The following is a 12,975-nucleotide window of genomic DNA, read 5'->3' as shown; positions in this document are numbered from 1 at the left end:
GGGCAGGGAGAGCCCGAGTCAACAGAAGGGATTTTTAAGATGAACATTCAAGTCATTGGCTGCAAAAGGTGCACGACACATTTCTGAAAGTCTGAAAACAAGTACAACTCCATAAAGAATCACAGCATCTCGGAGCTGAAATGTTCCATTTAGTGGGAAAGGCACTTCATAAATCAGTGGAGGACGGTGGTTTTAAAACTTTCCACTTTAAGTCTGTAGTTTGTTGAGCCTTCTTTATTTTGAGAACGCAGACAAGCAATTTCATTACCTCTATAATCTTGGCCTATGATGCCACCATGACAGGAGAGCGAGCCCTCCCACCTCTGCAGAGGGAGGCATGGGGACCAGGGGCGGATCGCACCCCGTCGGACAGACGGACGCAGAGCCCGGAGACACTGGCTGCAGCGGCAATGCTGCACTGTGGTGGGTGCACGTGACAGTCCCTGTCTCCAGAGTTCTGTCGTCTATCCTGCCACTTCTCTTATTTTTTCTTGTCGTTCCAAGTATTATCATCCTCATAGCCCTGGCCGGCAGCTTAGTTGGTCAGAGCCTCGTCCCAATATGCCAGGCTGTGGGTTCGATCCCCAGGCAGGGCACATGCAGGAAGCGACCACTGCACGTGTCAGTGGGTGGGACAACAGATCGATGTTTCTCTCCCTCCCTCCCTCCCTTTCCCTCCTTCCTCTCTCTCTCTAAAATCCACCAATACATTTCTTTTTGTAAGCAGCATTTTCCTCAGAAGGTTTTTTTAAGGCAGGTCATCAACTGGACGGCTTTCCCTAAGTGGCTGTTGTAAAATCTCACTTTGGAGGCTCCTCTGCTGAGCAGGAGGCCTGCGCAGGGCGATCTGCCGTGCTCCCATGGGCCCGAGGCTGCGAGGAGGCCAACTCTTCAGGCTCTAGAGGGCGCTCGTTTCGACAGCGCATTGAAAGAAAGAGCAGGCACTGCACCCCAGGTCGAGCACCCACTTTTCTGCAAGTTTCTTGAATGGAGCAGGAGGCAAACGACGAAGGGTTCACATCTGTCCAGCAGCTGTGGTTCTCTCGCTTTCCCCAGGGTGTGCAGGAGCCCTTCCGACGCAGACTGAGTCCTGCTGCCCCCTAACACCTGCTGGGCGCCGTACCCTGGACGGAGCGGGTGCCGCGTGCCACTTACTAAGTAATGAGGGGAGCGCAGATTTCCCGTCTTCCTTTCAGTGCACGTGCCATTTCTGGGGACTCTGGCCATCACACAGCAATGTCGTCTTCTCCATCCTGCACCTCATTTCTTTCTGAGCTTCCCCCTAAACTTGTGAAATGCTGAGTCGTTGCTGAAGGTGTGGACTCTGCAGCCAGGCTGTTGCACCGAGATGCTGGCCAGTGTGTGTCAGGGAGCTGGGGCTGCATTCACCTAGGGGCGGCAGCGGGGTGGGGGGGTGTGGGGGCGGGCAGTCAGCTCCCTGGGGTCTGGTTTCTCAGAAGAAGAATAAGCCACCTTGCAGGGGGGAGGAGGTCGGAGCATGCAGTGGGGGGAAGGAGAGAGGCACCACCAGGCAGGAGAGGGTTCAAGAGGAGGGCCTGGGCACAGAGCGGGTGGGCTGTCGAGGGCCCAGGAGCAGAGCCCAGGGCACGGGGGTCTTCCCACAGGAGGACAGCAGGGCGTCTGGGCCACTTTCTCTAAACCGGCGGTTCTGCTCCCTCCCGTCCACTCCCTCTGCAAGGCCCTGGAGGGAGTCCTCACCGAGGGAGAGGCCGCCCGCTCCTGTTTTGCAAATTGCCTCTGTGAAGTGCAGTGGCTCCCGACTCGGGCTGCCCGCCACCGTGTGCGGTCTCTGGGGCGCTCCGTCTGCAGCTTAACTTTCAGTTGGAACTGCCGTGACTCGTCCAGATGACAGGGGACACTTGTTTTGTTTCTTGACAGCTCAGCATGGTTTGTTGGTATGGCTCACTTTGGGGACACGCCACACTTCTTGGAGGGCGACACCCCTGTAAGTGTCCACATAGATAACCCTCACTGCGCCACCCGCAGTGGGGGGGCCTATCTCCTGGGTGGGGGCCTTCTGTGCATGGGGCTGGGTTGACAAGTGAGCTCGCCTAGATGGGAGGGGCCCTGATTTCTGACCCGTTGTCTGAGGGAGCAGCAGTTGCTTGGCAGAACGTCCCAGCATCAGCCAGCGTGGGGACAGGCTCATGATGACAGGGGTGGGGTCCCCGGCAGACGTAACTCAGAAGCGTCTCAAAGCCCCTCTGGCTCTGGGAGTTACAGCAGTAGCTGTCAGCTCAGTCAGCGCGCTACGATTCGCTGAGTTCGAATGACTAAAATATTTATATAGACGACAGGATACTAGGACGTGGCCCCAGTGCCATTGACTGGCACGTGTCTTCTCAGGCCAGTACGGACTGCCGGCCCTCCACACTGTGGGCCTCGGACCTGGCCAGGTGTGCTGCACTGGGCAGGGGCACATGGCCAGCCGGGACGCTCTGAACACATCCTCGTGTGCCGTCCGTGGTCGTCCGGAGCGTGTGAAGGTAGAGGCCAGGGTGGTCCTTTCCCCACTGGCGCACAGAGGCACAGACAGGAGGCCTGGGGAAATGAGGCCCTCTCTGCTGGTGGGCACCTGAGGCCCCGGCAGGTGAGGGAGCTTCCCGATGTGGGTGGTCGCAGCCTCAGGGTCTGGGGTTCTGGCACCGAGGGTCTGGGCCGTTTGGGGGTGCTGGCCCAGGGACAGTGAACCGTGGTAATAACGTGCTGTGGAAATGTCAGATGGCTCTGTCAAACATTCGGAGACTCCAGCCAAATAATGACCTGCTGAGTCACAGACCCACGTCCTCGTGTTGAAGAAACCGACCACACGGATTCGGGTTCATGGGGGTGGGGTGGGGTAAGGGGGCCGTAGATGAGTAAGAAGTCCCCACTCCTGGGCCTCCAGATGGACACGTGCCCCTGAGCAGCGCCCAGGGAGCTGTCGTCGCTGCCTCCTGCGACCGCCCCCACTGCCCACCATCCACGGTGGCCCCGGTCATCGGGTTCCTCTTCCCAGTTGTTAGCTCCAGAAGGTGACTCACTTCTGCCCAGTGAGCTGCAGGGGGCCTTACTGGGAGGTCTCGGGAAAGGCGCTGTCTCGCTTGGCTGCCCTGGGGAGCGGCTGTGCCCTGACCTCAGGATGCAGCTCCTGGATGCAGACCCAGGCTGGGGTCCAGGGACCACCAGGGGTGGTGGTGGTTTGCAAATCCTGCAGCGTCTTCCCACTGTGCGCTTGGGGCTTCGCCACAGAGGCTCGTCCTGGTCCTGCGTGGGTCTTCGGAGCTGGTGCTGCCATCTTGCTCACTGGCGCTGACGGTTTACCGGAGACCGTGGAGGTGCGGTGTTGTATTCTCAGAAAAAGCCGCCTGTATGTTAAGAGTTTCTGTAATTCTCCTAATGAAAACAAATTTCATGTGGGGGGAAAAGATAAAAAGGACAATTAAGGGGCAAAAAGGTTAACATTGGAAAGTTAAAGATTTTAGCCCCAATTTTCCGCAGCGAGCCCAGCTTTAGAGCTCGGATTGATCAAGTTAGCCAGGGGGTATTAACAATGTGAAGGATACATAGAGTGAGCTCATTTGTCAAAAAATACTGGGTTCTCTGGGGTCCATAGGTTGAGTTTTTCTGGAGACACTTAATTTTTTTTAAAGATCTTATTTTATTTTTAGACAGAGGGGAAAGGATGGAGAAAGACACAAACATCAGTGTGTGGTTGCCTCTCACATGCCTCCTACTGGGGACCTGGCCCACAACCCAGGCCTGTGCCTGACAGGGAATCGAACTGGCAGCCCTTTGGTTCACAGGCCAGGGCTCAGTTCCCTGAGCCACACCAGCTGGGGGGAGACAGTTTAAATGGTAGAGCTGCCAGGTGTCTAGATAACGGTGTATCCTCAGGGAGCGACTTGAAGATGTTTTCTGGACCTGACCTCACGCCAGGTCTGGTGCTCTTTTTACTTTCTCTGTGGTCAGAGTTCAGAGGAACAGGGCCCAGCCACTCTGTGGGCTTCTTTTAGCGAGCGGATCAGAGCAGAGGCCCTGGCAGATGAGTGGTTCGTCTCACTGCAGTTTCTGTTATGGAAAAGTGGACTCACTGTTTACTTCTGAAGTGGTACCAAAACCCAAACCGTGTCAAAGAATGTTTTATTTTTAAAGTGTTTCTCTTTTATCACTGATAACACAAGTGCATTTGTTTAATTTGATCTACCTTTGATCTCACTTAAACAATATTGACTAGGCTCTTTTCCAAATATTCATATTCTCTCTGTCCCCTCCCCTTTCCTCTCACCACTTCAGGACTTCCAGAAAATGCTTTCGCTAAAATTAAACGCGATGTTTTCTACAAGTGAGTTGTTTTTCGCTGGTCGGGGGATTGTTTCACACGGCAGCTCTCCGTGTTGGCGGGCATTGCTGTGTGGTGCTGTGGGCTGCGTCTGGTGGAGCTCTTGTCGTTCTCGGGGCAGGGCCCCACGCGGAACAGCCGTGAAAACGGACAAGGGTAGTGTTTTTCCTCTGTGCAGGCAGTCAGTAATAGACCTCCCAAAATGCTGAAAAGTGTGAGAAGGTGTGGCAGAGGGACACGGGGAAAGTTAGACTTCACACTAACACACTGCGGCCCCAGTGAGCGCAGCTGGTTGAAGGGCCGTCCTGTGCGCTGACCGGCTGCGGCTGTGTCCTGGTCAGGGCACCGGCCTATGTTGCGGGATTTTTCTCCGGTCGGGGTGCACGAGAGGTACCCGAGCAATGTTTCTGTCTCTCTCCCCACCCCCAAGATGAATAAGCATATCTTGGGTGAAGATTAAAGTTAAATTAAAAAATACATTGCAGATAATAAAATGAAGGCTTCTGCCTTCCCTTGAAGCTGCATGTAGAATACAATACACACAGTACAACTTTATTGTACTTTTCCCATTTCTGAGCTCCTCATACCTACAACTAAAATGTTAAGATATGTGCTTTTTGCTGTGTTCCTTGTCCTGTCTGCTGAATGCAATGAAAGCCGTGAACAACCCCGGAACACGGGGTGACCTGCTGGCCCTCCCAGCCGAGGCCGCAGCGCCAGAGCTGGGGCACAGGAGGCTGAGCCTGGACAGACGTGCTGCACCCGTGTCAGTGCTGACAGCGGGTGTCTCCCCGCCTCCCCGGGAACAGCTGGGAAGCCCCCTCCCCGCGCCCTCTCACCTGTCCTCGGAGGCCAGCCGCCCACCTTTTCTCTGGGAGTCCGTGCCCCGTTGGCTGCCTAGGCTTAGTGTTGTAGCTCCTTTCTTCAGCTGGTTGCTGCTGCTTCACGTGGCAGGGTACCTCCTTGTACCACAGGACGTTGGGTTGTCTTGTCAGTTACAGCTGGCACATGACAGCACGTCAGTTTCAGGTGCGCAGCTTACAGATTCGACATTTACAAACGTCCCGGATCGTGCGGTTCCTCATTAAACTGCCAGCTTCCGTCCTCCTGTCCTGTGATGAAGAGAACAAACTGTGATTGTTGCTCACCGCGTTATCCCCTGCACTCGGCCGAGGAGTGATTTTTGGAGACGCAGCTGAAGGAAAGCTCGACTTACGTCTTGCCTCTCAGTGGTCGTCATTCATTCTCCTTCTCCCCACTCGCTCACTCGCTCACATGCTCACATGCCCTCACCTCTCCTATGCCTGGGACCCATCGCCAAAGGCTCCCTCACCCCCAAATCAAGGTTCTGCTCCATCTCCTAATTACCTTAAATCCAGCCCCTCCTCTTCGTCGTCCTTGCTGTAGCAAAGCAACCCTGAGCTATCAGAACTTCCCCGAGATACAGGAAGTGTACTGAGAACATTTCAAGGTATCAGGCAAAGACGATCAGTGAGTCGGGATTGAGTAGGTTCTGGGCGTCCCTGTTTTATAAAACGGAGCCTGATATGCACCCCCAGTTGAAGGCTGTTGACCCGGAAGAGGCTAGATTTCGACTAGAGAAGCAAGACCCTGACAAGTGGCAGTGAGATGGGGACACTGCACTGTCACTGTCTGAGATGAACACAGAGCAGCCAGGACACGGGCAGCAGAGGGGCTGTCTGTCATGTGAACCAGCCCGGACACTTGCAGGGTGCTGTGGTCAGTTCAAGGTCACGCTGCCCAGTGGGCTGCATGTGAAGTATGTCCGATGAGTTACAGAATGGGTAGATAACATGAGTCTATTTTTAAAATTATGTGTACACACACTCCCACAGAAAGAACATTTGGCTTGGAACATATACCAAATTATTAAACACTTGTAATTTCTGGCTGGTAGAATTACAGGGGAATTTATATGGGTAATGATATATTGCCAAAGCCTTTATTTATTTATTTTTTTATTGTAAGCCTGTGTCATACTTAAATAAGTAAAGGAAGTATTTTAAAACTATTATTAGCCCTGGCTGGTGTAGCTCAGTGGATTGAGCCCTGGCCTGAGAACCAAAGGGTCGCCCTTCGATTCCCAGTCAGGGCACACACCAGTTCCCAGCAGGGGGCACACAAGAGGCAACGACACACTGATGTTTCTCTCCCTCTCTCCCTCTCTTTCCCTCTGTCTAAAATGAATAAAATCTTTTTAAGAAACTATTATTAAAATCAAGTGTAAGCATAGGGAATATAGGCAGTAATATTCTAATGACTCGGTTCCATGCCAGGCAGGCACTGGAACTGTGGGGAACCACTGTGTAACACGCATGCCTATCTAACCACTGCGCTGTGGTCCTGAGGCCAACACAGCGCACTGTTGCCTGCAAACCGTGATTGGAAAATGCAGTAGAAGTTCCCAGTCCCAGGGAACAGCAGCTGCCAGTGCCTGAGGAAGCAGCCCCAGTGCCCGTGCTCCAAGGTCAGGGGCTGGGGACCCGGACGGACTCACACGGCAGAAGCACGTGTCATTGTGTCCATCTGCCTGAGGCAAGGACGCGGCCCTGAGAAGCCCTGGGTAATGGGCCCCAGGTGGAACCCACGCACAGGCCGCCCACGGGTCCACTGGCCAGCGGTGGTGGGACAAGCTTCGTGGGAAACTGGTGTCCTCCGTGGCCTCCTGTCCTGGGCCCTTCCTGATTGGTGCCAGAACAGCGTCTCGGTGTGCACCTCCTGGGCTGTCAGTTTCCAGGAGGACAGAGGGGTCACAGATACGGAGCAGTTATTGCGCCCTTGTTATTGCCCTACCAACCCCACTCTAGCAGGCCCTACTTCTGCTGGACTCTGTATGTACGTACACACGCTTACACGTTTGTTTCTGATTATGTAACTTTTCATAAAACGCATTAAAATTTGTTTCTGTGGGGAAAACTGTTTTGTATTTCTGACTGTTTTCCATTCCTTCTCTCTTGAAACCTCTAGCCGACGAGGACGTTAGTCATGACGAGCCTGCTGCCCGAGTGAGTACCCTCGTTGGGACCGTGTCCCCCTCGCCGTGCCCTTTTGCTCTGTGTGCCCCGCACTGCGACACTGTGCTGCCCGTGCCGTGCCGCCATTACTGCAGATGACGAGCGTCTGAGTCGGACGGTCGCTGGATGTTGAAAGCGTGCTTAAGAGACTGTGACCAGTGCAGCCTTTTTGAGTTGTTGAGCCCCATCAGAGGTGGCGCAGGTCTGTGGCCCTGCTCGCTGGCTTGCCTGCCAGCCCCGTGTGCCCACCTCATACCCCGCACACGTTCAGGAAGTGGGGCATCACTGCTGCAAGCATTTCCCCAGCGCTCTGAAGCGCACCCCATGGCGCGTGCAAATGGCCCTCCACATCTCGTGGAGGTGTGCACAGCTGGCTGGCATGCTCTGTGCACCTTCCTCAGACCTTCTCACAGTGCGGCACGGCCCACACACCTGGCATTGTGTTCTCTGGGGCAGGTGCTGAGTCCCTGTTTATGGGGAAACCGTGTGTCTTCACAGCAGTCGTAGGTTTTTAGTCGGGTTGGGGCATTTCACTGAGAAGCTGCAGAAAGGGTGTGTCCCACCCATGTTCAGGGGTGGACCCTCTTCCTTCTGGCGGCTCGGGTTGCCAGAAGTGGACGCCCATAGTGGATGGACTGAGTGGACGAACTGAGAGTCCGGACCCCACCCATCGCTGGGAGGGGCGGCGCGCCCCAGGCTGCCCTGGCATCTCTGGACACAAAGCATCACGTGTTCTCAGGAGTGTGACACAGAAATGAACATCAGACGTGCGGATGCTATTTTTCAAAGCCTCGGTTTTTGCCGCAAAAGTAGAGACATTACAGAGCTATTCTCTTTCGAAGGTCTGAAAATCAAACTTTCACATAGGCCTGATAGTCTCTCTCTCTCTCCTTGTGACCCCGTGTGCACTTCCTGTCTGACGCTGAGACAAGACCCAGGCGTTCAGTCGTGTGTTTGTTTGGGGCTCAGGGGCCCAGCAGCTCTGCCTGCTATGTCTAGTGCAGATTCGAGACAGGCACTGCACCAGCCGGCCGCTTCCAGGACAGTGCTTAAATAGGCCAGCAAAGGAATGACCGGCTCCTGAACCATGGCCAGTCGATGCCACTGTCCTCCCAGGTCGGGGAGGTGAGGGGGGCCAGGTCCACATTTCACCAAGGCGACCTTTTGTCCAAGTAGGCCCTGTGGAGACCCAGTTTTACCCAGCATCCAGCCACCAGTGCAGAGCCCAGGTCCTCGTTGCTGGGGCCCCCAGCTGGGGAGCTGTGGCTTTGGTGCTGGTTGGCGTGGTGGCAGCTCCAAGGGGTGTCACCCCTTGAACCTGTGCATGGTTCGTACCTCTGCCCCCAAGGAGCACCTTGCTAGGCAGGAGCTGGGCCCCAGCCCCTTCTCCTCTGGGGACCCTGCAGCACCCGAGAGCTGGGGTGGCCACACAGGAGCACATACCACAGGGCTTTGGGGAGCTCTTAGGTCAGTCGGGCTCGCCTTGTCCAGGACAAAGCCCTCCGGTAGTCCCAAGACTCAGGATCCAGGGTCTAACTGTCCTGTGGCCATGGCTGCCGCTCTCCAGGACCTCGTTGGCAAGCCCCCCGCTGCTGGTCACCAACGGCAGCTGAGATGCCAACGGCGTGGCAGGCTTGTTCTTCAAACCCACCAGGTTTTTGTTCTGTCTTCACATGAACACATGGGTTTAAAATCCTCTTGAACCAACACACAGCACGTTAGATGCTGTATCCATGGGCCGTACTTTGAAAAGAACACTTGTGAGCACATCCAGCCCATGGCTGGCTGCAGCCAGGCTTTGAGCCGGGAGAGTCATGGTGCACAGAAATGGGGAACTCTGCGAAGCTTTGGGTTCTCGCTGCTTTTTTGCTCGCTCTGTTCTGCTCTGCTCTGCTGTGTTCTGCTCTGCTCTGCTTTGTTTTGCTTTGCTTCGCAGCTCCATCCCACCCAACTTAACACTTTCCACAACCCCAGGAGGTGCAGATCTTTGGTTGAAGTGGTCATGGGACCCGAGGCTTGACCGTTTATCTTCTCTCCCCATGCATCTCTAAGAATCTGGAATTGTGGCATAGTTTACCCCTGCCATTGACAGGGGAAGAAACAGGTCTTGGAAACCAACATTCCCAAGGTCTCAGGAGAGAAAGCTCCAGAGGCCGCTGTGGGAGCGGGGGGTGAGTGCCAGTCTCTCTGAGCGTGGACCCAGCGGCCTGCTTCCCTCTGCCGTGTAGTTTTCGGAGAGAGGAGAACTTAGTTCTCACGTGTGTGTCCCAGCATGGCTGGGGAAGCCCTGCATATCTTTGTATCTCCCCAGGGGTCTCCAGAACTCACCAGGGAAGAGGGGCAGGCCGGGTGTTTTTAGAAAGGCAGACAGGAAGAATGGAGAGCCATTTGGGAAAGAAGTTAAATTGGGAGATTTTTTTTGAAGATCCTTGTGGCCATTGTGTAATAACACAGCAGAGGGTAAACGTGATGAGCTCTGGGGAAATGGGGAGTCTCCGTCACATTTGCCCTAAGAGTGGATGTGGCAGCTGAATGACCAGGACCTTTCCCTTCTCTCTCAGTCAAAAAACCGTGTGTTTGACTCTCAGTAAACGTTGTATTTTCCCAGGGAAATGTGCCACTGAGAGCTTGGGTCTGACCAGGTACAAACTGTCCCTGCAAGTCTGAGGAGAGCACAGCCGCTGTGGTGGGGGGGGCCTGGGGCTGGGCCTGGACGGCTGTGCTCCCACCCCAGGCAAGCCGTGCCCAGCGGGGGCACCCCCGCCTGACTTCGCAGCTGTGAGGACAGGCCTTTGGAGTGGAGATCTGAGGGTCTTTGACTCCCCCACATTTTAGGTTATGGATTGTAAAGAAATTAAGACAGGACCACCGTAGCCGAAACCAGTGAGGAATTTCAGTGTGCTCAGATTGTTTACAAGCCCTGTATGATTGTGTCGATGCCCCTCAGCAGGAAAGATCGCTTTGTTGGCTTCTCTTTCCCCATGTGGCAGGGAGCGGAGCATCGTCGTCCGGGTGGTCGCCCAACTGAAAGGCTTCTCGGTGGCCCGCGAGGTGTGCGGCAGCACCACGCATGTGCTGGCGGGGCGGGCGCTACGCACCCTCAACGTGCTGCTGGGCCTGGCTCGCGGCTGCTGGATCCTGTCCTACGAGTGGGTAAGCCTGGGCGGAGCGGGTCTCCCGGGGGGCGGACGCGGGAGTCACTCCATGCGCGTCTTTTGATTCGCATGCGCTCCCGTGGGCAGTGAGAGACCTCGCAGTCTCCCCCGGCCATCGCCTGCAGCCACCAGTGACCTGTGGGAGCGGGGTGCCGTGGGGACCCCTCAGCCAACCGGAGAAATCCGATTAGAACAAACTTGGAAGGAAAGGCTCATATGTGTTCCCACAGTCACACGTACTTTTTGTCTCTGACCAAGAAATAACTTGACCTGTGTCAGTGACAGTTTCAAAAAGCCCCAAAAATTCGGTGACTGTTTTTACAGATGGATTTACTTAGGATGAATTTTAATCCCATTTGGACATACTTTATCTTATGCATATCTGTAACATTACTTGCCCTCATTTCTGTGAATTAAAGGTGGTTTGTTTTCTTTAAATCATTGTTTCCATTATTCATACAAATTGAATTGTTTGTTGCTGTTTCTATTTTGGTTTGCCCCCCAACCCCTGCTCACTCCGGAGCCCTGCAGCCTGGTGAGAGGGGGTTGTCGTTCCTTGTGTTACTGTTTTGCATCTGCAGAGTGTCTGCCCTCCACCCTCCTCCTGTTAAGAATGTGTCGTATTAATGCCGTGTTAATTTGAACCCGTGCAGCTATAACAGGCTAACGAACTACAGATGCATTTTTAAGAGTGGCTCCGGTCTCTTCCCGCATCGTGGTTTAACCCTGCTGCACTCCGGTCCAGGAAGTGTGAGGCGTTACTGCTCATAGGCACCGAGTGGGAAAGGTTGAGTCTGCCCGGGATCTTCTGTCTGCATCAGTGGCGACTGCAGATTCCCTTACCTAATTAGACGTTAGGACTGACCCATGCGGCCTGGCATGGGGCAGCGTGTGTGAGTCCAGCTTCCGCGAACACACGCCCTGTTTTCTCTCTCTGGTTCACAGTGTGTCTTCGTCAGTCAGCTGCTCCTTCCCTCATTTCCCTGAGGAGAAAATGTTCTTCGTCCTTCTCGGAGATACCATCTGTACTTGACTCTGAGCCCACCCTGTCCTCTTGGGGCCCAGAGCCGGCTGGAGGGGTCAGGCACGAGGGTCAGCATTTGCGCTGGTGTGCCGGCGCCTCCGTGTTCTGCTCCGGGTGCCACCAGGGCCCTCCCACTGAGGCTAAGTGGAGAGCGAGCCAGGTGCCAGGTTAGCTTCCACGTGGGGTGAGCCACGCCGTGCGAGAGTGGAGGGAAGTGAAGCGGGTCACCTAACAAACTTCCGGTGCTCAGAGACTTCCACCCAGAGCGAGGAGTCGAATCACTCAGGGTCACGAGTGAGTGAGTGGCGTGTGAGTGCAGTAGGGACAGAAAAAGGCGCCCAAGGCCTTTAGGTGAGAGGGAGGAGCGAAGCTGTGCTCACAGACATGTGGTTGCCCCTGTGGGTGGTGGCAGGAACCCTGCCCAGATGGCTCTTAGAGCTAGTGAGTTCAGCAACTTGTCGATGTACGATAATGTCAGGTCCATGATAAAGTACTTACGTATAAATCTAACCTGGCAGTGTGTGCAGAATCTATGCTGAAAATGATAAAACATTGATTTTAACAACAAAGAATTGAATGGGGGTTGCCCTGTGTCCACGGATCAGAAGGCACTGTGGTTAAAATGTCACTCCTCAGAACAGTCCGTGGGTTGAACACATGCCCAGTCACAGTCTCGGGGGACGCCTTCAGAGATACAGACAAGCTGACTCTGAAATGTGCGCAGAGGGGAGCAGTGGCCAGCCTGGCTGAAGCGCTTCTGGAGAGAAGAACGGACCAGCACTGCCTGATGTGAGGGCATCCTTCCCAAGGCAGCGTGGCGTCAGCACTGGACAGGCCTGACGGACAAGAACGGAGGGGCTGGGGGAAGACCCACGCCTGAGGCCGCCGGCTTCAACACACAGTGCTGGGCCCAGAGGTCCCAGCCTGAAAGATGACATGGAAAACTCGGAGAAGCAAGCACAGGAGAAGAGTCTTCATGTCCTTGGTGCCAACAGAGTAGTGCTTCTCCAACACCGAAAGCCGTGTCAGGAAAAGCAGCCCCTGGCCGTCCCCGATGTCTCCTCGGTCGGGTATCAGAGCCCCAGAGAGGCCATCTGAGATCTCTCACGGGGACGTGACATCCGGAATGCGCAAAGGACTCTGCAGACTCAGAATGAGAAAATGACCCAAACAAAGACGGACCTAGATATGTTTGAACACTAGGAGACGCAGTCGGCAGAGAGTCCGCGATGCTGGACAGCGCTGGTGGTGAGAGACGGGCAGCTTTCGGACGCACACTGCACACCCCGTGGTTGGCTGTCCTTGAAGCAGAGCGGTGGTCCTGCTGAGGGCATCAGCCTCTGGGTGCTGGTGACACCCTGCTGTGGCGATGGAGGGCAGCTCGGCCACTCCGCACAGCAGTGTGCGAATTTCATGGGG

The 12,975-nt window shown here is 55.0% G+C and overlaps 1 protein-coding gene across 1 annotated transcript in view; it reads left to right on the top strand.

Annotated features, from left to right (window-relative positions):
• MCPH1 (microcephalin 1) overlaps window positions 1-12,975 on the top strand; it is a 139,458-nt gene that overhangs the window by 29,738 nt on the left and 96,745 nt on the right. Inside the window, exons 11-12 of the mRNA XM_037063373.1 lie at window positions 7,331-7,368; window positions 10,368-10,530. Coding sequence (XP_036919268.1) covers window positions 7,331-7,368; window positions 10,368-10,530 — 201 coding nt within the window. The remainder of the gene's footprint in view (window positions 1-7,330; window positions 7,369-10,367; window positions 10,531-12,975) is intronic.

Source organism: Sturnira hondurensis, unplaced genomic scaffold, assembly GCF_014824575.4.
Source record: "Sturnira hondurensis isolate 20B ecotype Veracruz unplaced genomic scaffold, ASM1482457v3 Scaffold0014436, whole genome shotgun sequence".
In the NCBI taxonomy this organism is placed as follows: Eukaryota; Metazoa; Chordata; class Mammalia; order Chiroptera; family Phyllostomidae; genus Sturnira; species Sturnira hondurensis.
This window is presented reverse-complemented; position numbering and strand designations above follow the sequence as displayed.